We start from the raw sequence: 26,191 nt of genomic DNA on the forward strand, positions 1-26,191 counted from the left end.
ACCATCCAAGTATGCCATCCCCCTACAGCTTGGGTCATGCTCCTTCAAGCATTCAGCTGACTGGCAGTTTCAACCTGAAATTAGACCAGAGAAGGGGAATGACGGCATTTCAGTCCACTGTGGTAATGTGTGGTCCCCAAAGAAGGAACAACCCTACTTTCCCTGTTGACATCATTGTAATTCAGCCAAGTGTTGAGTTTTATACCACTGAGATGCTCATCTATCCAAACTTTTTTCACCTGTTCTGATAATTCGCCATCCTCTGGGAGATACACCTTCATGCCACTGTCCAACCAATTAGTTGCTTGACTGACTGCATTCTGCAGTCCTTAAGTGATGGTTCCCTATCTGACATCTTATGACAACTGATTAGTAAACTAGGCCATGAGATTTAAGAAACATGCTATTTAGGAGCTACTTCCCATTAACTCCTTGTGTTCCGAAACCTGCAATTCTCCCTAAAACTGAGTTATAACAATAAGAGATCAAGGTAGGTTTTGAATTTATAAGGTAACCTATAACTTGAAGGCTACACACTTACTTTGGAGTAAGTTCCATTGAACTCAGTGGTGTTTACTACAAAGTAATAAAAGAAAAAGCACAGGATCGGGGTGTACACATTGCAGCTGTTCACAGTAAAGAGGAAACCTCCCCCACTCCACGTTTTAACATATAAAAGCATATTTTAAAATGCAAGTGTCTCCCAAGACTGTTCAATAAACCATGACAAAACTGGGTTACTCAAAAATGCACCCTTAAAACAGGAACAGCAAGCCACAAAAAGCAAAGACCTAAATAGACTGAACCTGATCACCCTGTGAGGTTTTGGAGGGTTGGACCATAGTTAAGAGCAGCAAGGGATCAGTTAAATGTCATTTAGAATTTCACTGCATTTGGTCAGGAACATGTTCTCACATGAGAGCTGGTCAAACCAATCTTTCCGAAACACTGATTTCTGAACTTTTGCCAGGTGTCTCTCTCTGGTGGCCACTGAGGCTGATTTACCAGACATGTTAAGCTTCTCAGTCTTGAATAAGCAGTTAAATGTGTACCCAATGTCAAGCAGCAGGTTTAAAGGCACAGAGCTAAATTTCACAGGTAAACAGCAACACTTAGATGTTTAATCCATGGAAATCAGTGGGTCTTGGGACAAAATCATGCAACCAGTTTAGAGGCTTCTTTTGAATGTTCCTGTCCATCTCTGACCACCCCATGGATCTGGATTCTGATGATTATAACAGCAATACTCCCAAAAGGTTATTTGTGGTTTGATTAACCAGACACAAAAGACCGCTCCTATACCTTTAACAGCTGCACGGGAGATGGAATTTTGGCACATATCTTATAAGGAAGAGGAAACCAAACCTGCTCCCCCTTCCCCCATTCTGTGCGATTATTATGAACCCTTTCTCCTTTGTACTTTGGCTCACACTGTTGACCTTACATGGCCATTTCCATCCAAGGTCATGCCCTCCTAGCTATAGGCACAGTTAGAATAGAATGGCTCAGATTGAGACTTCCCATGAGATGAACTCGAATCACAGGACACTCCAGCTGGAGGAAGAAAAGGGAGGTGACGATAGCTGATTTCTCCTTTCCTTCCCCCCTTGAAAATTTGTTCTGGAGGGTTAGGGGACCCTACATAACAGTGTGGGAGGCAATGCTTGTGTCTGCTAGAGTAAAAAAATATTTGCGAAAATTGGCTCTCTCCCTCTTCCTCCAGTGGGAGCTTTTGTTGACTCTCAAACCTTCCATGAACAATGGCTAGTTTCTATCTCCACTGTTGGAGGCTGTATGCCTTTGAACACCTCCCAGATGCTCAGGTCCTTCTTTTGGACTTACTATTGGCATTTATTTTGTTGGCCACTGTGAGAACAGATGCTGAAGAAGGGTTGATGGCCTGATCCAGAAGACTCTTATTATGTTTATGGATAGAAGATATATTCTGGACCCAAGTCAACGGTTTGGGCACAATTCCCACCATAACGTTTGATATGATAAATTCATCAACTTTTCCCTCTCAGGTGGTAAAATACTGTCTTGCCTCATGTGAGTGCATTTACCATGTTTAGAAAAAAGAAGAAATATAATTTCCATACACACCTGTATTGTAAATTCTATGGAGGCATCTGTCAGTTGTCCATTAACCAAAAATCCATGGTTGACTTTGTCCGTAGCTATAAATGAGAATTTATCAATGTGTCCACCTCCTCTATTGTGCTTGTAGTACACTTTTGCGTTATCCACATCCAGCTGTGTAAACTGGCCAGGGTAGATGACAGTTTCCCCCATGTATAAATGTCCATATTGTGGATACTGTGTGATGATATAGGTGAGGTTTTTCACTGGACTGTCTACATCTGTAAGCTGAAGAATATCGGAAGTTAAAAAACCTATACTCCCCTCCACAATATGGAGTCCTTTGTTTGTAAGCAGTGTAGGCGGAATCTGGTCGTTGTGCTCAATATTCAATTCTAGGAGGCCTTTTTTCTCCATGTGGCCATTACTGATGGTAAAACTATTTCAGAAAAAAAAAGAAGAGAGGAAGATTATTTATTTATTAAAAGATGGTTCCATTGTTACACATGGCATTAGACAGAGTTGAATGGCAGTGCCCTGATCCTGGTTTCAGGACACCCTTGGGCATGATGCTCTCAGTTGACTCAGGTATCTGTGTGCTCATTCATTTGCTTTGCTCTCTGGGCCAACTTGTACCACTTCATAGAAGGGGAGGACAAAATGTTACTTGTCCTTCCCTTTTCTCCTCCCAATAGTTACTCCTTGGAGCAGGTAGGGGAACAGGCAGTAACAACATAGGAGCAAGTTCAAGGGGTCTTGGGGACTGGTGGTAGGGAAGAGGAAGGTCAGGTGGCTCTGAGGATTCTTGGTGAATGGACCTTGGCAGGTGCCCAGTTATGCCAACTTCCAATGTCAGTCCTGTGAATAGACTTTGAAAAGCTTGAACTGAATGAAAAGAGGAGGAAGTAAAAGCAGCCCAGCCAAATTGCTCATGTTGTCGGCTCCTGAAGGGACAATCAGTCAGCCCATGAGATCTCTGCTGTTCTATATTTTGAAATTTGTGTTTAATATTTTAAAATTGTAAACTGCCTGTGGTCCCTTGACAGAAGGTCAACATATAAATCTGTTAGATAAATAAATAGATTGAGTCAGAAGCCAGGGGAGGGGAGGCAGCAAAGCCATGAATGAATGAAGTTGCATGTTTACTTGGTTCAACTGAAACCAAAGGCCTAAGAGAACCATTGTCTCTCATCCATGGCCTGTAGGCTTGAGTGGGGTTAGGCCTAACCGACAGTGGCTTGGAGCTCTTCAGTTCACCTGCCTCTCTTGGTGTTGGCAGCAGTGTCTAAAAGGCAGCAGAACAATGCTGCTATTATGGATGGAAGGAGGAAGGCAACAAAAGTAAAGACTGGTGTGTGTGTCATGGGACTGTTTCAAGCAACCTGCTGAGTAGAGCACCACTCTTGCAACAGATCGAATATTTATGAATGTTCCACAACACCACAGTAAATGTTCAGTGTCAATGGATTCACCACCCAAAAATCCCTTAGTGCCTATAAGTTTCAATACAGTGGTACCTCAGGTTAAGTACTTAATTTGTTCCGGAGGTCCGTACTTAACCTGAAACTGTTCTTAACCTGAAGCACCACTTTAGCTAATGGGGCCTCCTGCTGCTGCTGCGCCGCCGGAGCAAGATTTCTGTTTTCATCCTGAAGCAAAGTTCTTAACCTGAAGCACTATTTCTGGGTTAGTGGAGTCTGTAACCTGAAGCGTATGTAACCTGAAGCTTATGTAACCCGAGGTACCACTGTACTGCTCTTTATATAACTGCAGGAAAGCTACAGAATTTGCAGAGTTAATAGTTTCTATTAAATAGCTTCTATTTTTGCATCCTGCAAACAGCTTTGGAAACTGATCAATAAATTTGTGAAGCACAATGTAGGAAGCAACATTATCCCAAGGGTCAGGTTCACTATTCTGTCTACCTCAGTGCAGTTCTTTCTGACTAGGCACAGGCTCTACAGGGTTTCAGACAGGATCCTCTACCTGGAGATGACTAGGATCCAACCTCAGCTCTTCTGCATGCAGATCATGTGCTCTGGTCCCAAGTCACACCCCTTTCCACTGAACTGTAGTTCAGGATGTTCCCAGTTCAAGTCTTCCTTCTACCATAAACTCATTAGGCAGCCATAGCTGGGAAGCACAATCTCTCAGCCACAACTCACCATCAGCAAGAAGGGAACTGTGACCTACCTAACAGGGTTGTTGCAATTATTGTTCTGGCAATAAGCAAGGAGTGATTTGAATCTTCTAAGGCTGTAATCCTATACCCACCGATTTGGGAGTAAATCCCATTGACCTCAGTAGAGCTTTCCCCCTGAGTAGACAGGATATTACTGTCAAACTCTAAATGCTACTTGTTATCCATTATTTATATACAGCACCCAAACACAGAACTGTGCCCCACAGGACGACGATTTAATATAGGTTCTTGGCATTTTGTCAGTAGATATTCTCATTTTGTTCTGTTGCCCTCAGTATACGTTTCACTTGCCTAGTCTTCAGAAACACCATTTAAGTTTTCTCACTATGTTCTTTTCAACGAATAACCAAGAATTTATTCAGACACAAAGCTTGGGAGATGTCATATCTTCAGGCACACTGGTTAATTTCCTTATAGTTGCTTTCTGGTTTCTCTGTATGTCACTATCTGCCGCTTCTCTGGATACTTCTCACACATTAGCGCTAATTAAGAGAAATGTTGTCTGCTATCAGTGCTACTTTAGTACACACACACACACACCATCATTTCCAGGGGCTACTGTAAGAAAATAAAGTGAGCTGATAGTGTAGTGTAGTGTTCTACAATTACAGCTTCTGACTGCTGTGTGGTGCAAACAAATATTCACCTGAGCCAGTGAAGAACCTGGAGTTTCCTCCGGTTCTATAGCAAAAAAAAAAAAAGGCTAACAAAGAGCACAATCCTAACCATGCCTACTCAGTAGGTATACCTATTGAATTCAATGGGGCTTTCTCCCAAGTAAGTAGGGTTGGGACTGCAGCCTAAGGGATTTGAATGGACATCTGATCTGTTACCTACACATTAATTTTCTTATATGTAAGAGCTTTCATTGCAATCATAACACAACAGTGAAAAAGAGCATGATTGGGCCTCCTTTGCTCGCCACACCTCCTTTCCGCCACTATTGAGCAGCACCACAGGAGTGTGTCTGCACTGCCTGCTCCTCCTGCTCCCCCCTCCCTCTTCCTCCATGCAGAGAATGTGCTAACTTACATAACAGGCTGTGTAAAGGTCAAGTTACTAGAAAATTTAGTATGAACACAAGGAATTAAATGACAGGAATCAAATGCGAAAGCATAGCAGAACGTGGCATCTGCTTATAGAGAATACTCTAACCATTCATATTTCTAGAACCCTTCTGCTTGAAAATTAATGCCCTCACTGTTCTCCAGGTGTGAATGAAGTTGAATCTGTTGAATTTTTTGAGAGATTCCCACGAATACGAGGCTCAAAAGCTTGACTGCCTGTAGCAACAGTCCTCTTTCACTTGAAGAAGAAAAAAAATCCATAGTAATCTAGGGTGCATATTTTTCAGTTCACTTTATCTCTTTCTTTCACGCTTTAGCCAAATAGGCTCCCAATCCTGCTCTACTCTTCATAATAACTGGGTCCTATTCTTATATTGTTCCTCTTCTTCAAACAAGCTGTCATTTTTAAAATGCAGGCTGTCACTGTCTGTCATACCACTAATTAAAAAGACAACCCCCCCCCACCCCAAGGAAATTAAAATCCAGGGTGTGTGTGAAGCATGGCAGTGCACCCATTCGCCCCACCCAGGATGCAGGGCTGACTATATCCATGACCTGCTTCGAGATATGAAGGGCTCACTATTTTAAAAAAGACCAGAAGGCTCAGACTTCTGGCTACTGTACCTTCTCACAATAAGACAGCTTAGCAACTTCAATAAATAAGCGGTATATTTAAACAAACAAATAAAAATAGAACTTTTTCTAAACCAAAAGTTGTTGCGCACCACAAATGTCCATGTTTGTAAAATCAAGGAACATCCTTGAGTGGAGTTGGCACATTGTCATGATGCTCTGATGCACTTTTATGTGCATTGGTTCTCAGGCAACTGATTTGAGCGCTGCATCCCACCCCTAGTCTATAACTGTAGAAATCCAAATTATGCTCTCAAAATAAATCACTCATCCCAGTACCCCCATATTATATCCAACTAATTCTACTTGGCCCTTCTTTGCTCCAATGCATCATCATGCACATATCCCATATCCCAGAATCTTTCAGGGATTTGTTGTCTGTTTGTCTGTGCTGGTCCCGGGGGGGAGGTTACCATGAGGCGTGGTCAGAGTCCGGTCCTGGGTCAAGGGTCTGGAGACTGTCCACCAAGGGCAAAGCAGGGTCCAAAGCAAGAAGCTGGGCATGGTCGGGAACTCTGGAAGAACAGGTCTGGGTGCTGGCAGAAACAGGTTTCCAACGACGTTGCTCCCGCAACCTGGGACTGGGCTGACTGGCCTTTATTTCCTCTGAGGCCAGGGGTGGTCCCAGCCCACAGGTGACCCACCTTTCCTGGCCTTAAGGTGAGCACTCCTCCTCAGAGAACTTAGTTCCCTCCACCTCTCTGCCCTGAGCCTCTGCAGCTCAGGAGTGGCTGGAGGGTTATTGGACCCAGGGGCAGCTTCACCTTCCCCTGACAGGGCTGGGAAAGGTGCACCTGCAGGCAATGGGCCCTCAATAACCTCCGGAGCCAGAGTGGATACATCTGGTGTCTGCTCCTGAGGATCCGGCACAGGTGCAGGCCCTTCGGATTCAAGCCCCTGCCCCGGCTCAGCCGGCTCTGGAGGCGGGGACTCCTGTGTAGGCTGGGACTCCTCAGATTCAGATTCTGAATCAGATTCCCAGGCCATCACACTGCCAAGTCCCTATCCCACTCCTGCTAATAGGCTGAGCTCTTATACAGTCACAGAATGTTTGTGACTATTATACTGAACGAAACAGAAGGTAATGGAATACTGATATAGATTAAAAGCCAATGCCCAAAAAGGGGCGGAGGAAGGATGTGTGTGGTGGAGGTGGGCCACCCCGGGTGTCACCACTGAGGGGGTGACAAAATGCCGGGTGATACTCACCGCAGGGCCTGCAGTGCACTGAGCCACATGTCTCTCCTGGGAGTGATGTGGTGGCTTGGGCACCTGCAGGATCCGTGCTGCCCCAAAGGAGGCCTACCGCCTCCTCAGCTGTAGGGTGGCTGAGTGGGAAAAGCCAGGCAGACTCCTTGGAGGCTCCGCGGAGTGTTCTGCCCCAGCTCACCCCTGTGCCCAAAGATGCACACATCTAGATACCCAGTTTCTCTTCTGCTCTTCAGTCCAAGCAACAAATTCTGACAATTCCGCAGTACAGTGGTACCTCAGGTTACATACGCTTCAGGTTACATACACTTCAGGTTACAGACTCCGCTAACCCAGAAATAGTGCTTCAGGTTAAGAACTTTGCTTCAGGATGAGAACAGAAATCGTGTTCCGGCAGTGCGGCGGCAGCAGGAGGCCCCATTAGCTAAAGTGGTGCTTCAGGTTAAGAACAGTTTCAGGTTAAGAACAGACCTCCGGAACGAATTAAGTGCTTAACCTGAGGTACCACTGTATATGAATACCTTAAACAAACAAACATGCAGAAGAGTCCAAGGTTCAGTGCTGCAAACCCAATATGCCCTGGTCTATGCTCTTGGGTGTGTGGAGTGATACCTTCCTTTCAACAGAGGAACCAATCCATTTATCACAGGGACAGACATGTAAGTAAGATCTGCTACCTATGCAGAAATGAATAGGGCAACTTCAAGTGAGCCCCGGAGCTCATACAGCACCAGGAAGAATTCACTGTACTGCGGCAATAAGAGTTTCTTTATTATGGGGCGCGCATGTGCGTGCACACGAAACCAGAGATATCTAACCGCAGCACTAAATATTCTCTGGAAATTTTTAAGCAGCTTTGTATTGAAAGGGAGCGTGTTCTTTTGCTTCTTCTTTTTTTTATAAGAAATAGGCAGTGCTCCAGTCTCCAACTGCTACTCTTCATGTTTTTAATCACATCTGCTACATAGATGTGGCTATGAATAATTAACGATGCCTCCAACATTACACTCATAGATTACGGTGGAGGAAGCGACTGGTGCACCGTCTCAAACAGCATAAGCCATTTAGGAAACTGTTATCCACTTTCCCTTTATATTTGCCGTGCAATCACTTACTGCTTAAAAGGGTAAATCTTTCATAGCTTTAATTAAAGCATTTAATATAATTTACACTGATGCTCTATGTGCTCAAGGTCTGTCAAAATTGATGCTTTAATAACATGTCATTCCCCCTCTCTCTCTTTTTCCCCTCCCCCTCTCCACTCTCCCGACTGGCCTGAAATCTGTTAAAATTACCACTAATCTAATTGGGAACAAAGTTGTCAAATGCACGCAGCTCTGACAGTTTGTCTTTCTGCAAACTGCCAACAGATTGCAAGTTACGCATGTGTTGCGCAGATGGGTAAGTTAAAAGGAACACACCAAAAAAAAAAAAAAAAGCAATTTATTAAATCACCTGGAACCAGCAGCTCCATTCCAAAAATAGTGAGAATGAAATATAGCAGGAGCTACGAGAGTTGGCACTGGAATATGCCAGAAGGTACCAGTTACAAAACAAGATAAACATTTTGAGAAGCCTCAGCTGCGTAGCAGAATAATGAGGAGTTATTTAACCCGATCAGGATTACCAGCAGAAATTAATTTAGAGTGCACAGTTTTTATATATATAAAAAATTAAAAATAAAAGGATATTTTAATCCCTCTCCTTTTAACCCTTTGTAGGCACTGGAAAGATGTTTCTATATCCACCCCCACCCCCACAGTGACCTCCCTGTGTACCTGGTTAAATCATCCAATGCAGAGCACTGGAAGGACCATACAGATGGTGTCCTCTCCTACAAATACTTAGCACGTAATCTCTTTCATGTGCTCAACCTCCATTTCAGGAAAGGATATTGGATCCAGTTACATGGTTGAGAGCTGACAACATTATGGCAGCAGCTTGCTTCCAAGCTACCAAGAGAGAGCAATTGGGAATTTATTTATTTTTTAATCTTAAAATGGGAGAGAACGTAAGTTTTACGCTGAACAGATGTGTAGACAAAATGAAATCTCCCATTATCTGAACCTCAATTATCCAAATCTCACAACTGTCTGAATTCCATGGGTGTCCTTCCACATCATCCAATGTCAATGAAACCCACACTTTCTGAACAGGCAGAAGGACATCTGAATAAAAGAGGCCATCAGGATAGGGCTTGTTTTGTGTCAGAGGTGGAGCTCAGCCTCAGGAATAATTTTCAGCAGAAGGAATGTGTCTTGGAATATACAATAAGAAGAGTGGCTGAAATTGTGTTCAGAATCCTTTTCTTTTCCCACTGCATTCCTCCCCCCCATCCAGTTAACATTAAGATGTAAAATTCCCAGTGCAAGTGGGGTGATGTGATGGAGACCTCTCTTTTGAAATACCAAGAACCAAAATCAGATGTGATGTGGAGACTAGATTGGGTCTACTAAGCACAAGAGGGATAGTGTCCATCACTCACACCATTTCTGCATTCCAAAGGTCAACCAAAGCTTTCACAGGTTTTATTGTAGATATGAGAGGGAAATCCCCGAGAGTCATCAGAGGAGCATTTGGATCTGTCTGTCTCTGGAGACGGGCAATTCTAATACGTTCCAAATTTGTGCAAAGGCAAAAGTCCCATGAATGAACCCTAGTTCAACACCCTGTTCCTCAGTGTCACAACTCCATTCAGAAACTCACACTTCATATCTGTGTAGGCCATCAGTATTATATCCAAGTAAATGAAATTGCACTGTATCCTAAAATACAGGGATTTGCTTGCCCAATTGCTTTGGAAGCTCCCAGAAGATTAAAAATGAATTCTATTGAATCTCAGACAAAATAAAATACAGTATCAGCCGCCATTTCCCCATTGGATCCAGAGTTGACCTCAGCGGGCCATATCTAGACATGATATGGTTTATTAGCTGTTTAGACAGCATCTTAAAAAGCAGAGACATCTCCTTGCCAACAAAGTTCTGTATAGTTAAAGCTATGGTTTTCCCAGTAGTGATGTATGGAAGTGAGAGCTGGACCATAAAGAAGGCTGATCGCCGAAGAATTGATGCTTTTGAATTATGGTGCTGGAGGAGACTCTTGAGAGCCCCATGGACTGCAAGAAGATCAAACCTATCCATTATGAAGGAAATCAGCCCTAAGTGCTCACTGGAAGGACACATCCTGAAGCTGAGGCTCCAATATTTTGGCCACCTCATGAGAAGAGAAGACTCCCTGGAAAAGACCCTGATGTTGGGAAAGATTGAGGGCACAAAGGAGAAGGGGACGACAGAGGACAAGATGGTTGGACAGTGTTCTCGAAGTTACCAGCATGAGTTTGACCAAACTGCGGGAGGCAGTGGAAAACAGGAGTGCCTGGCGTGCTCTGGTCCATGGGGTCACGAAGAGTCAGAAACCACTAAATGACTAAACAACAACAACAGCTGTTTTGTGATGGTTCCTCAAGGATACCACATTACTGCCACCTGAAGCACTCACGCACCAAAGAGGGACAACCCAGCCCAGAACATTTGTGGTCTAAAAAGTTAAAGGATCTCAGTAGAAAGTTACAGGGCATGGACTGACTGGAAAACAATCAAAGCTTTTGCAGATGGGGTGGGGAGCCCTGAAAACAGGATTGCATATAATCACCCTGATACCATCATGAGCACAAAATCATTATGATTGCACAATGCTCACACCTGCCCCACAAGGCAACCTTGCAACGATGATAGTAGCTAGTTTAGGGACGGGGAAAGAATGGAAAGATAAGTTGGTAAGCAGGAAAGGAATGGGGTGAAGAGCTAAGAGAGAGAGAGAGAGAGAGAGATCAGAAGAGAACTTCCCTAAGAGTTTAGGAAGAGCACCTGCACCCTTTTAAGCCACAAAGCAGGATTAGCCAGCACACTAATGAAGCTGACCCACCCCACCCCACACATAGCAGAGAGAGAGAAGGTTTAATGCGGAAGGGAGAAGAGAAGAAAATATTTTCCACATACCAAAAACGAAAAAGAAAAAAATGGCCATGCTTTAGGGCCTGTGATTTATTTAATGATGGTCTTAACCTCACTTAGAAAAAGACCGTTTACATGATTTACGGATTGCTTCTTCCCCTTGTTAATTTAACTCATTTCTTAGGAAATTATACACACTTAATCACTGCAAGAATAAAATTAGTTAGAGTGCCCATTTAGTAGCAAAGGGAGTATAAATAATTTTCGATTTTAAACTGGGAAGAAGAAACAAGTTAAGGGGACCAGCACCATTTTTATTTTTAGAAAAGCAGCAACAGGAGACAGTGATTGAAAAGGAGGGGGAGGAAGCCGTGGGGGGAGAGTAAAACACTTTCCCTGCCTCTTCTTTCCTAAATCGTCCCAGGCAGCTTTCCACATCCACAGGGTTTCAGCTGCAAGCTTTCAGCAAGGCAGGGAAAGAGTTAAGCACCCCAACTCTTCACCCGACCCCCGCTTCCTTGCTCTCTGTCATCATCTTCCAAAACTGCTTTTCTAACAGAAAAAATGGTGTCGGGACCCTAATATTCATGTTTGCATATAATTTATGCTTAGCGCCTATGTATGTGAAAAAGAGCAAAGTACCTAGAAGAGGACGATACCCAAGTGAGCTATAAATTAAGTCCTTATCCTGTTCCTGATTTAAGCAATATGGGTGCTTCTTTCTACAGGAGGATGGTATTAATGAGCTTCTAATCCATTAAACTTGCCACATCTGTTGGGAAATTCAGCAGAAAGGGAAGATGAAATCTATTTTCTGCTGTACTTGGTATAAAGAGAGAGAGAAAGAGGGAGAGAGAGGGAAATTCTGCTGTATTCCCCCCCAATCTTCTGCCCACTCGAGGTATATAAAACCATTACATTTAAGTACCATAATAGCCAACATATGCTTTTCTTTAGTAACGACACCACCATCTGGATTAACTTCTACCAATGATTTCAGACAATATTGTGGATCCCCCCCCCCCCCGCCGACTGGAAAAAAAGAAAAACCCTACCCCAGATAGCAACTACAGTTTCAGATGGAGCATAACAGTAACAGAATTAGCAGTCTCTCTTTGCTGCTCCCTGGATACCTGTGGCGGCTGCGTGGCTGGGAGGGGCACTGCAACGTAAGGATCTGAATTCATATGCTAATTCGTTAAAAAGTCAATACTAAAATCTTGCAATGCCATGTGTGCGCATCTTCCACTACTCTTGACTGGGGGCCTTAAAACATTACAGTTAATAAATGGCTGGTATGTGCTGCTGAACTTAGGAGAGGACATATCACACTTTCTTCATTTTCATGCCAGGCATTTCAGCATTGTAATATGGTTACCGAGAGCCGTGCAGAAGTTATGTTAACATTTAGCCCCCTGAAATATGTTTCCCCATGTTTTAAAACCAGGTTTTGCGAGCGGCGAGCGCAGGGAGAAGAGAAGATAATTGGGGAGGCCTTCTCACCTGAATGAGTCCTTACTAGCCTCGTGGCTATTGTCATGAACGTAGCAAACCTTCTGGGCCACGACATCCAACTGGCTGTAGTGGGAAATGGGCACGCCGGGATAATTGATGTACTCAATCTGACCATGCACAGGTGGCACAGAAATGGCATACAGCAGCTTCCCGGGTTTGCCAGTGCCATCTGTTGCCATAAGAACATCTGTCGTCAAGGTCACCCTGTCACCCTCTGTTAAAGTTACAGGTTTGGTGAATAGAACAATGTCACCTAAAATAAAAGGGAGGGGGGAGAGGGAGCAGGGAGAGAAAGAGAAAAGCATCAGGCATGGGGGGGAGAGAGAGAAATTAAAGGATGTGGGTGGGAGGGGGTGGCTCAGTCCTTCAGTATTCCATAGGGGGAACTGGGTTGAATGGGGGGGGGAGGCAGTGAAATCAGCTCACAGAGAAACAGACATTAAGAGAAGTGGTTAAGAGCAACACAGCGACGAAGCTTTTTGCGGGGATTAACAAAAGAGACTTTGGCCAAACCAGGCTGGGAAAGGATTCCTTTGGTGCCTGTAAAGATCTCTGTGCCAAATAAGAACTAAAAGCTATTGAAGAAAACCTTTATCTTCATTTGTACGGCATGAGACTTGCACGAGTAAAGGAAGGGATTTCAGAACGTACCTTCCTCCTTAGGGATTCTGTGTTTAGGGAAGAATGTATATAACCACCCATGGGGGCATGCTCAGCAATGCACATAAATAAAAAAAGGTGGGGGTGGGGGAGGTTAACATGCAGGTACAGGCACAATTTGGCCACATATTCTCCCCTTCATGAAGAATTATTATTACAAACTGTCTCTTCGCACACAAATGGGTCACTTTCAACAAAGAACAATTAAGTTAATAGGCCCACATGGGCTGATGGACAAAATGCCCTAATGTGCTAAGCACAGCGTGACACTTTAAGCTGATGGGGTTATGTGATGCTGTAACCTTGCCAAGGGTGATTCTCCTGCTACTGGATTTGTTGCAGTCCTTAAAGTCCCCAAAGTGCATGAAAAATTGGCAGACATAACACTGGTTAAGAGATTCAAAGGGGACCATAGACACATGTACTTCCTTCTCCTCCACCACCCTTTTCTCTGGTACCAATTTCTGCCTCCTCTCAACCAGGGTTTAACATTATTGATGCACCAGAGGTGGCAATTGGGCCTAGCGAATCCTCAGAAGGGCTCTCATCTTATCAAGGGGTGGGGGGAACTTGACTGGATTTTTGTTTTACATGTCTACTGCATTCGCACATAAAGTGGAGATTGGTGTGGGTGGGTGTCCTATTTTTACAATAAACATGGAGAATGGCACTCAGGGCCGTCCCTACCATTAGGCAGAGTGAGGGAGCTGCCTTGGGAGAGGGAAGCCAAGGGGCAGCAGCAGTCCCCTTGCCATATCCCCCGAGGTCTTTAAGCTTACTTGCTCTGCACCTCTTAAACTAGCTTGCTGCAGTGGGTACAGTGGGAAATGTTGCTCTGTTGCCAATGTTAAAATAAAATTCAACTGCCAGTACTTTCAGATTCTGTATGTGGCATGGGGGGAAGATGCCATCTTGTCATTTTGCCTCAGGCAGCAAAATGTCTTGAGATCACCCGAGTAGCATTGAACCTCCTTCTCTCACGCCTTCGGTCCTCTCAGGTGGTTGCAGCAGCCACTTGTCTCCATTCTCAGTACCAGAGCCAGGTAAAGAGACAAGTGCTCAAGGCAGTGGCCTGAAGAGGAAGGGATCAGGAGGTTGGGAGGGGACTGGAAGGGAAAACTTCAGCATCCCTTTCTCACATGCTCTTTTTATTCTAAAAGAAAGACTTGTCCAGCCTCCCACTTTATAGGTGAAAGACAAGGACACATGAAATATGCCCCTGTCAAGTTTGGATCTGAAAGAAATTAGTTTTAAAGTGGTTTGCAAATCCTGGCTAAGATCCAAACTAGACTTTAAAGTAAATAGCAGATGTGGAGGGCCAAATCCAGATTTAATGTATGTATGTATTTATGTGATTTATAAATTGTATCGCATGAAACACTCCAAAGCAATTAACAAAAAAAAAACCCCATCAATATAAAGCAATTTAAAATCTAATATAGATATAGACAGAGATAAGAATGCCCAGGTTAAAGGCTTGCTGGAAAAGGAAGTTCTTCAATAGGTGACCAAAAGACAATAGATACTTTGGGAAGGAAAGGCAGAATATAACTTTAATGAATTAAAAAATAAATAAGATATAACAGGAAGGAGTTTCAGAGGGTAGGTGCAACAACAGAAAAAGTCCAACTCCTACATCCTATGGAACTGATCCAAATGAGATGGTATCTGCAGAAGACCCTCTTCCTTCAGTGATTGGTTGGCTATATAATGGTTGATACAATCTTTTCGGTATCCTGACCCCAAGCTGTATAGGCTCCTGATAGGGAAGTAGGAAGCCTTTAACCCCTTTGCCCCTTGCTGTGTTCCCAGTCAGGATCAGACCCCATTGCACCTGCTATTTGTGCTTGCAGAGACCCAGATTGAAGGGGGAAAGGGGTTAAAACACTCTTCCATGCCCACCAGCATCTCAATCTGGACAGTTCTTTATGGATTTCACGAATACTGTCTTCCCTAGTTTGGCCCTAATAGGTAATCTAGGCTCGATTAGCACTGCTGCATAAGCAACACTATGCCATGATAACTTAAGAGAAGGGATACGGTAATTACTACCAGAGAGCAGTGGCGTAGCGTGGGGGGTGCAGGGGGGGCCGTCCGCACCGGGCGCAACATCTGGGGGTTAGGGTTAGGGGCACAAATCCACGGGTTAGGGGGCGCAAATCCACGGGTCAGGGGGTGCAAATTACTTGCCTTGCCCCGGGTGCTGACAACCCACGCTACGCCACTGCCAGAGAGGTGGGGAAAGGAGGCAGTTGTGCATGAGTGCAGAGCCCAGTCCCCGTTTCTTACATATCATCTCCCTCTGTGCTTATGTTATATGCCAAAGGGCAGCCAAACAAGTCTAAGCAGTCCATGTTTGGATCACTGGCCCACTAGGATCAGGAGTTGAAATTGTTTGCATTGAAACACCATTTCCAACTACGAATAAGTGTACCTAGGATGGCAAACAAGAGTATTTTTTTAAAAAATGAAAGTGTTGTTGTTGTTTTTTAAAAAAATGAGAACACAAAAGGCTGGGTGAGAAAGCACAGTAGCAAAAATGGGTGATGGCCAACAGCTTACAAATCGGAAAAACTCATTTGTACATCACCTTATGATAGTATACAAAGAAAAGTGTTCTGAAATTTTCATTTTTTTAAACTATACGGATATCTTTGAGGCTGATTTGGAGCTGATGAGCCTAAAGTCAGTCAGTCATCTTTGTATTTTTCACCATTTACAGTGGTGCCTCGCAAGACGAAATTAATTCGTTCTGCGAGTTTTTTCGTCTTGTGAATTTTTCGTCTTGCGAAGCACGGTTTCCCATAGGAAATGCATTGACGGTTTCCCATAGGAATGCATTGACGGTTTTAAGAAATAGGCGCAAGACGTTTTCGTCTTGCGAAGCAAGCCCAGAGGGAAATTTGTCTTGTGAAGCAACTCAAAAAACAAAAAACTCTTTTGTCTTGCGAGTTTTTCGTCTTGCGAGGCATTCGTCTTGCGAGAAACCACTGTAATTAGTTTGCATTACTTTTTTCAGCATAAAGCAACAGGCTTTAGAATGCTGTGGCCCTGGCATAAAAACACCACTTTTTCTTGTTCTTCTGCAACCTTTTGTTGCAGTCTCCAACAGTTTCCCCAAGACTGTGGTGGTGAAAAGATTAAACCTTCTGCACCATCTTGGTAAACAGTGTAAACCTGATGTGTTCCATCTGTAACCTCAGTATCAGGTCAGTTTCCTAACAGGCTTTCCCCATGGGTTTAGCTAGGGCCAATGTGAAAGGCTCTTGTGGGGTGAGGGGAGAGAGATACACATTCTAGAGTCTGAAGCTTTACATTACATAGTGTGCAGAAGATAATGAGAAAGAAGCAGACTAGCAGCCATCTCTGCAACTGCATCACTCCAGTTGTCTTGACTCCCTGTGCTATCTATAGGGTACGGTTAGCTCTGGCTTACAATGCTTAATGAGAATTCAGTGGGACAACTTCAGAATGAATTGCACTCCTTGCTTCCTGTTACATTTGACACATAGCACCATAAAAAAAGACCTAACGGCAAGAAAAATTAGATTAATAGTGAAATGCAAATGTTTGCAATCTTAAATCCTCTGTTTGCAGGAAGATTCCTAGATTTCAGTTTGCATTTCCTTTTTTTGACTCTGTGCTAGGTAGAGCTGGGCTTGTCACATTTATAACTTTATATTTTGAATTTGATTGGCATGTGAGATCCAGATTTAATTTTACAGTGATCCCACTGCCTGCCATTCTGCTTCTTCCTGCCCTTCCCAAGGCTACCATACCTCCTTCCTTGCCTGCCTGCCTGCCCGCCCACACACCCACCCACTTTCAGTGGCTGTGGGGCAGGTGCTTCCAGCTTCATTCTGGGAAAGGAGGTCTTCTTGGGAGTGACGCACCATTTTGTGGGTGAGTTTGCCCAGAGAGCACCTGGGCTGCTGTGCAGTGCTTATCAACTACAGTGGTACCTCTAGATACGAACGGGATCCGTTCCGGAGCCCCGTTCGCATCTAGAGGTAAACATAACCAGCAACGGCACCTCTGCGCATGAACGCGTCGCTTTTCACTGTTTCTGCACATGCACATGACGTCATTTTGAGCGTCTGCGCATGCGCAAGCGGTGAAACCCAGAAGTAACGCTCTCCGTTACTGCCTGGCTGCCGCAGAGCGTAACTCGAACACGCTCAACTCAAAGTGTATTCAACCCGAGGTATGACTGTATAGCTTTAAAGTACTGTTCAAAATGCCCCTTGGGGAAGCTTTCATAGGAGTGAGAAGTCATCAGAGATTCACATCATTGAAAGAAATCACAGACACCATCTTTTGCAGTGTTGCAGCTTAATGTTTGTGGCACAATCCCTGGATGGTAGGCTTTCACAGTGCTTCCAGGGAAGCTTGGATGTCTTGTCGTTTTTATGCCATTTTTGTATTTTCTTTGGGTTGTATATTTTCTTTGTTCCTTGAATTGGATATAGCGGCCGTTCCACTAGTGCAACAGAACTGGACCTGCTGGCCAGGTATAATGTGACTACAGGGTTGCTCTGTTAAGCCCACATATAGAACTCTCATCATCAACAACAAAAGTGGAACTCGATTAAGGCTCCTATTGGCATGGGTTGGAAGGAGGAACAGCATTTATAGATTCAAACCCCACTTTCCTTGTAAATATGAATTAATAAAATGTCAACAACTCATTGACTGATTCTAGCAGCTTTGATGGAAAGACTTGAAAAGAAATGCTAAAATACTGTAGTCTAATTTTGAATTATTTTTATTTCCACCTACCCCCTAAAAAAATACATGAAAAGCCCAGAAGATTATTTAGGATTAATAGATTATCAAAAGTGCCAGTTGGCACTGACTTGTCCGGATTAAATAAAAATAAAAATCTCTATAATAAATGCAGCTGTTTACTAATAAATAAAGCCTCAGCTGTAACCAAAATAAATTAGATGTATTTAATTGGTTGATTGCAAACCTCCCCTCTTTATTACAATACTGCTCCTTGTTATTTTATGATGTCAGGGTAACGTGGCAGATTGACAGAGTGTTTATGAATCACAGTTTACAGATGGCATCCCTGTTTTCCTCAGCAGTTATGAGCACAAGTCACAGGAGGACTCAATAGAGGTTTTTCGCCAAAGAAGACCCCCTGAGATTTTGCTGCTTCCATTTCTCTTATGCCAATCTTCTTCCTGACAGGAGCACTACTTCACAAAAACCTATGTTCAATAAATTAAAGCCACCTGGCACAAATTTAGAAATATTTAACACTCAGAGGACTCCTGTGTGTCTCCACGTGATTTCTATTCACTTCCAAAAGCCTCGGCAACAATAGTTGGAACAGGCCTCATGCGATTCTGTGGGCTTTCACCCTCCCACCTCAAGACAGAATAGTGAGAGGAGTCAGCTTGGCTTGTAACATATCCCTCCTCCCATCTGCAAAAGATTCCAAGATCTCCTAAGGACACCTCCTCAGAACGTTGAGCCTTGAACTGCCTAGACTCCTGATAGCTTTGAAATTCAACTGGGATATAATCCTGGCTCTCTGCACATTCAGAGGTTTCAGAACTGAACTCTTCCTTTTGGTCACTAGTCACGAACAGACACCGGGGAATGCAGTCATAATAGTTGACAGATCTGTAAACTTGTGCCATTAGTTATGCGCATAATGGATTGGATTCTAATTAGCTGGTTCATCAGAATCCTGGAAAGAGATGGCATCCTTTAGAGATTGCTGGCGTACAAACTTCACCCATGCATTTAAAAGCACATCAGTGTCACATAAGGAGACACAGGGCCTTCTACCGCTCTCCTCTGTAGTTATGCAACACAGCTTGGTCCCCCAAAAGAACTAATAATACACTGAAAGTAAAAACCCCAAACTCTCCAACCCTCGTTTCCTACCTTTAGCCACACTTTTAATGAAAATATAGAAGCTTTCTGGTGGAGATCTGTTCTTCCCATCTGTCACAAAAAATCGGAAGCTGTCGTGACTTTCTGGACTCAGTACGCTCGTATGGAAATACCAGAGGCGGTTCATGTCCACGTCGTCTTGAGTGAAATTCATTCCAGGATGCAGAGTGCTCCAAGCTGATGCGGTCTGAAAAACATCATGGAATGGGTGGGTGAAACAAATGCATGCACACACACATAAGCTGCACATGCTATAGAGATATACATATTGAACAGCTGTGAAGATGGCTAACTTTTAAGAGCTACTGAACAGCTGGGGCTGACCAAGGTTTAATGCCCCTACATACACTTGGAACCCAGAATAGTAAAAGATTAGCTAAAGTGGTGCTTCAGGTTAAGAACAATTTCAGATTAAGAACGGACCTCCAGAACAAATTAAGTACGTAACCAGAGGTACCACTGTACAAGTGTTGTAAGTCATTTCAGATTGACTTTATTTGAGAGAAATAACATTAGTTTCTCTACCACATTTGTATCCAGTGGGTTTGTTTCCAGTTTTTATCTTCATAGAACCATGGTAGCCTAAGAAGCTTCATGGTTGAGTCGGGATTTGAACCCAGGACTTCCCTCTCCAAGCCCATCACAGTGTATTGGCTCATTGAGTCTTTTGAAGACTTGCCACACTACTATAAAACGGACACTTCATTATACCCCTTTTGCTCAAAATTATTCGGGTGATTAGCCATTAGTTATTTATTGACCATTAACATTTGTGAAAATACACACAGACCAGCCTAACCTATTAGCATGTGTGCCAAAAAACAGTGTTTTTCTGTGTGCCTTTTAGACAAGCATCATCAACCTGTCTCTTCTTGGATCCTGCTTTCCAACCAGTCACACGGGGGGGGGGGGGGGGAGCCCTGGTGCATGCCAAGAGATGCAGATGGGTCCATTGTAGCACACCCTGATGTCCATAGCTGATGCCCAGCTGTTTCAACTTGTGCTTGCTTACCTAGCTAGAAGCTGGTTTTATTCCAAGAGAAGGTTCAAGACAATTAGATGCCATCATAGTATAAGCCAGAGGGTTTCTATTAATGCAGCACTTAGTAAGCAGATAAAAGACTCTCTCCAACAACAGCCGTTGATGTAGGGGTTCTACATGCAATCTGCATACACTTTGCATTTTTTCCAGCCAGGGTTTGATACTGCTAACATTGCAATCAACCATCTACATGAGGCATGAGCCAGGTACCATAAGGCTAAAAAGCTTTATGCCTCAGTCATTTCTGAGCAGAGTAGGTGTGATGTAAAAACCAGCTCACTTTGTATCAAGGCCACTTAATCTGCTGCCCATTCAATGACTACAAAACAAAGGCCCAATTCACACATTTAGTAGTAGTGTGGTTTCCACTTGAAAACAGAACATTCAGGACTTCTACCTCCCTGTTCGTTTAGGTTCATTTTTATATAGAGTTTGTTACCTAAAAATACATTTATGTAAAAAAAGAAAATACATCTTCGTATATAACAACCTGGGCAAGGTTGCTTTCCAAGTAGTTAAGTATATTATAAACATTTCATTTCAATGCAGCATCTATGATCTGACTAATAATATGAATCAGGACTAGAGTTGTGCATTATTGCAATTACTGTATTCCAAAACTGAAAGCAACAAAACATGGAAATAATACATGCAACAAAGCAACCCAGCATGGTTGTCCCGCAGTAAGTCTGTCCCCTGAAGCTATGTCACTAGCTCAGTTGTTTTTTTTAATGGCTGTTCATTTCTCTATCCAAAAGCAAGCAATTTTTGAAAGACTTTCAGAATGGATAAACATTCATTTTCCTCACTGTAATGTAGTGGCCCTATATTCATATAGTGTCTTCGTCTCTTCCAAGTGGGATCCATTATAGACCCAGAAAGATGGATCAGTCTTGTAATATCAGACAGATTTAAGGTTTATGACTAAATATAATCCCTGTGGAGAACTGAAGGGCTTTTTCATACAAAAATAAAGAGATCTTCTTCAGTCTGTGCTAGGGCCAGCCCAGCACATTTTGGCACCTGAGGTGAACCACAAAATGGTGTCTCCCCACCGTGAAAGGAGTATTGTCCAGACATTCCTGCCCCAGGTCTGCAGGTCATCACACCAGATGCCAGGGATCCTGGCTGGCTCTCAGACTGCCCCACCCTCATCTGCCCCCAAAGGCCACAGGAGAGGAGCTGGTGAGCCAGACACAAGCTCAAGAGCTACCCTCTAGCTAGCTGTATGTGAGGTTAGCTGGGAAGGTAAGAAACTAAGAAGAACCTGCCAGGATCAGGACCTGGTTGAGAGCAGAGGATGGAACCTCCAGCTCTTATATAAGCTGCCAGTCCAGCAATGATTGGTGGGGACTGTCATTTGTGCTCATTTACAGTCTCAAAGCTGAGCATTGCTGCCGGTGGAGGGATGAGGTGTGGGAAGAGCTGCAGAAGAGCCCAATTACTTAAGCAGGGGGAGGAACCTTGGGAACCTTAGACTCTTCCAGGCTCCTTGACAGAGGGGCAACACACAGCTTTCTATTACTGCAGAACTGTGCTACTGTGAACAGACACACGCACCCATTCAGCAAGTGTTCTTGTGATGCAGTCCCAGCTCATGGAAATGTTTACTTGGATTACCCTTTCACTGACTGCATGAATTAAACAAGTTTATGTAGGTGAACTGAAATGATGGAGAAGCTGTGAACTCATTTCCCTCCACTTCACAGACCATATTTAACTCTGACACCTATCCAAGGTATTCAGAAGTGTAAACACACCTCACTGTGATGACCATTTCCTTCCTCTTGCTAAATTAGTGACATTTCAACACTAAACTCAACAGGATTTCTTCCGATCGGACACATTAAAAATTTGTATGTTTAAAAGAAGCAAAAAACAAGTCCTGCAAAACATGTTCATCATTGCTAAAGAATTTACAAGGATATTCTAGCTTCCTTTATTTGGGATCAACAAAAATATAACAAGCAGCATGCAGTACTTTAGCTCAGTCAAGCATAAGCCTCCTCTGGCACTATTACTCTTTTCCATTTTCAGGTCCTTTTGGTGGCATTTCTCACCTTTTGAGGTTTCTTTATTTGCAGCAGTTGCCTGGGTGGCATTTTCCAGAGCCCTGAACACTACTGAGTCCCTGGCACATCCAACAAATAATACATCAGGTTAGGCCTTCGCCATTGAGGATGTAGTGTTCTTTGATAGGGGCACCAGGAGGTCTAAAACTGACTGTGCAATGTGCTCTAAAAATCTGAGACGTTTATTTTGTTATGCTAATGGTGCTCCTTTTACAGAATTCCAATTTGGGGTTATTGTTCACAGTACCTTGGACTCTGAGCACGATCCTTCTGGGAATGGCATAGATTCATTCTACATTGGAACAGCAACAGCTGCAGCCCGGTGGGCATTGATAATGTCTCACTTCTTTGAGGTCAGCTCTTGCTAAGTTTGGTGTTTAATTATTTTCTTCTTCTTCGGCAGGTCTGAAACCCAGCTTCAATTGAACAGATGGGCTTCTATCTGCTGGGTGGAGAAAGGGGGAATGGTATGGGGGCAAATTGCTGTGCACCCTATGTCACCTTGTGTCCACTACTCCCCATGCCCTGCATCCTATTTATTCATCATCTTTGATTCATGCCCATTGGGCAGGACCTGGAGAAGATGGTGGACTGTATGTCTTGATGTGATTGGAGATGCTGGATTGACAGGACCAGATGGTGCATTGGCCATGAGGTCAAGAGATGGCTTCTGGTGTGGCTTCTTTGTCTTATCTGTATTCCTTTCCTGTATCTGTTTAGGGATGATGGTGTCCAGTTGGTCTACTGAGAGGTCAGACATTTTGTTGTAGGATCGGCATTAAGGTTTATTTGCCTTTGTGACTGGGAGATGATAGGAGGCCACCTAGCCAAACTCAAGGTGGCTCATGGTACTGGGCACTTAGGGAAGGCTAGTAATTAATTTAGCTAACATGTATGCTCCCTGAGTCACCCTTGAGTGAATAGTATCTGACTAACTACCTAACATTGCTGTCCAGATTGAGGAGCTGCCTAGTCAGATGTTCTTGGGACCTGAAGAAACCACCCTTCTAAACACTGGGCAGTGGGTGAAGGAACGTCTCTACCCCCATCATTCTGCCTGGGCACTGAGGTCCAGCTCTGAGGGCCTTCTGGCGGTTCCCTCACTGTGATATGAGAGGTTGCAGGGAACCAGGCAAAGGGCCTTTCGGTGGTGGCACCTGCCCTGTGGAAATGCCCTCCCATCAGATGTCAAGGAAATAAACAACTATCTGACTTTTGGAAGACATCTGAAGGCAGCCCTGTTTAGGGATGTTTTTAATGTTTGATGTTTTATTCTGTTTTACCAGATGGGTACATAAAATAAAATACCAACCCAACCAGATGGGTACATAAAATAAAATAAAATAAAATAAAATAATTAACAGGGGCCCCTCTACAAGTGTAGAGTTCAAGCTGAGTGCTGTTGTCCAAGACCAGAAATAAGTGCATTAGCATGAACTTTATGCTCTGAGCATATTCCAAGCCACACTTAATGGCTATGCCTTGCTACAAATCTTTTAGCATCTTTAACAAAGTTCTTCCCTTTACACTAATAAATGCATGTGACATAACCTGAGCGGGAATAGACAAAAATGCAAATTTACATTTCTTTCATTTTTCTAGTTTTAAGTCTAGTTCTCCACATTCCTGCATCAGTTTGCATTTTTTTAAAAAGAAAGTTTTCATTTTTAAAATGTTATTTTCATTAATACATGCGTTTTAAGCACATTTTCTCTCAATATGTGCAATTTTTGTACACAATAGTTGCCTGCAGAATTGCATCGCTAAATTTAAAGAAATGTATATTTCAAAAGTTAGCTACATTTCGGTTTATGTATTGCTTTGAGTCCCGGAAGACATACTCCCTGCCTTGCAGGCCTTTTCCCAACTGACCTGGGAGAGTGGGGCTCTGACTGACTCCAGCTACAAAAGCTGAGGCTGCTGAACAGAATCTTAAGTTGGGGTATTGTTTGGGGGTTTTGTTGGTAGTGGGTTTTTGCTATTAAAATGTTAACTTCTTGTATCTTTGTTTTGTATCTTATGGTTTATGTGGAAATAGTTCAATTCAGCCATGCACTTTTTTGTTTTATTTATAGTTTATGACTACTTTCTGGGACGCAGGTGGCGCTGTGGGTAAAAGCCTCAGCGCCTAGGGCTTGCCGATCGAAAGGTCGGCGGTTCGAATCCCTGTGGCGGGGTGCGCTCCCGTTGTTTGGTCCCAGCGCCTGCCAACCTAGCAGTTCGAAAGCATGTCAAAGTGCAAGTAGATAAATAGGGACCACTTACTAGCGGGAAGGTAAACGGCGTTTCCGTGTGCTGCGCTGGCTCCCCAGAGCAGCGATGTCATGCTGGCCACGTGACCCGGAAGTGTCTCCGGACAGCGCTGGCCCCTGGCCTCTTGAGTGAGAAGGGCGCACAACCCTAGAGTTTGTCAAGACTGGCCTGTACGGGCAGGGGTACCTTTACCTTTATGACTACTTTCTATGTTTGTAATCATGTAATTCTTTATGTTGTAAGCTACCTTGAGCATGGTTTTGGCTGCGGAAAGGCAGTGTACAAATAAAATGATGCATGTGTGATTCGGGGACTGCAAATTACGCAGGTTCGCATTACAAAAGGAGCCAAATTGAATTTATCTCCCATTCCTGGTTGCAAGTCTTCATGCCAAAGTGGGGGTGGGGGCAGGAATCTGCAAGGATTTTTCTAGCTTCCATTATTAGAGATCACAAAAAACCAACACACAGTACTTTAGCTCAGTTAGGAATAAAACCCTTTTGGCACTATTCCCATTTTCCATTTTCAGATCTTTTGGGTATTCCCTTTCCCAAGTTAAGACCACTAGTTGAACAGTTAAAACAGCCAAGGTGCATGTTCCCACCAAGCAAAAAGATCACATCAACCGCCCACTACTGAAACATATCCCTATTTTGAGCTAGTTTCCAAATTTCCTTATGTTTTCAGGATGCCAAAAAGCTGGAAGTCCACTTTCAAAAAAGCACCGCTCTCACTCTTTTTCCATTTATATGAGTAGATTATGTGAAACTCATTACATTTTATGGTTTTGCACAAAAATCTTAGTTTCCTACTAATATTATGCAATGACATAATGCCATTTGTAGAGGTGTCACATAAAGGGACTGACTTTTATGGGCTTCTGATGGCAAGACTATCCACTTTATATTCTGTTTTATGTAAGCGTTCTCAAAATTTATTGATCCCAACAGATTTCTCAAGTTACTTAATTATAAAAGGAAGACTATAGCCTAGTGGTTTAGCACGCCAATATACAAGCCAGTTAAAACGTTTTGCTATAGCTGCAGAGTGTTGGCTCAAAGAGCAACGGAACAGGACATTAATATATAGGACCTTTTTGAGGACAGAAAACAAATGGGAAGGAGAGAAAGACACAAGGCTAACTGCTTTTATGCTATCAGACACTATTATTATATATTAACTTAAAAGACGCCATGTGCGTACAGTTTCTTTTTGCCTTTCATACTAAGAAGAGGAGAGGAGAGGAAGTCTCACACTTCTACACTTCCATCCTGTTCTGCCATGTCTATCTTTAGTTTAAGCATCTTCAACATAGCAGCAAGAATATTTATCACCGTAATGTATATTCGACACAGAAGCACTGACAAGTTTGGCTCCTCAGCACAGAGAAATGCACATGTGTCACATATGAGTGCATATAAGATGTTTTGCGTGGAAATAAAATTAATAAAAATAGCACATGATATTGTGTGTCAAATGGTCACTTTTTTCTTGTTTGCAGTCCACGCCACAGGGCTCACCCCTAACCGACACTGGTCAACTCCAACTGTCCATCAACCAGCAGGCGGGCTGATTGAATTTTGGGTACATGC

The 26,191-nt window shown here is 43.4% G+C and overlaps 1 protein-coding gene across 1 annotated transcript in view; it reads right to left on the reverse strand.

The window, feature by feature from the left end:
* LOC310680879 (FRAS1-related extracellular matrix protein 1-like) overlaps window positions 1–26,191 on the reverse strand; it is a 121,126-nt gene that overhangs the window by 32,381 nt on the left and 62,554 nt on the right. The window contains exons 24-26 of the mRNA XM_083447949.1: window positions 19,224–19,419; window positions 12,651–12,915; window positions 2,104–2,518 (exon numbers count right to left, since the gene is read on the reverse strand). Of these exons, the coding sequence (XP_083304075.1) occupies window positions 2,104–2,518; window positions 12,651–12,915; window positions 19,224–19,419 (876 nt within the window). The remainder of the gene's footprint in view (window positions 1–2,103; window positions 2,519–12,650; window positions 12,916–19,223; window positions 19,420–26,191) is intronic.

Source organism: Podarcis tiliguerta (assembly GCF_965153285.1).
Source record: "Podarcis tiliguerta genome assembly, chromosome: 6".
In the NCBI taxonomy this organism is placed as follows: Eukaryota; Metazoa; Chordata; class Lepidosauria; order Squamata; family Lacertidae; genus Podarcis; species Podarcis tiliguerta.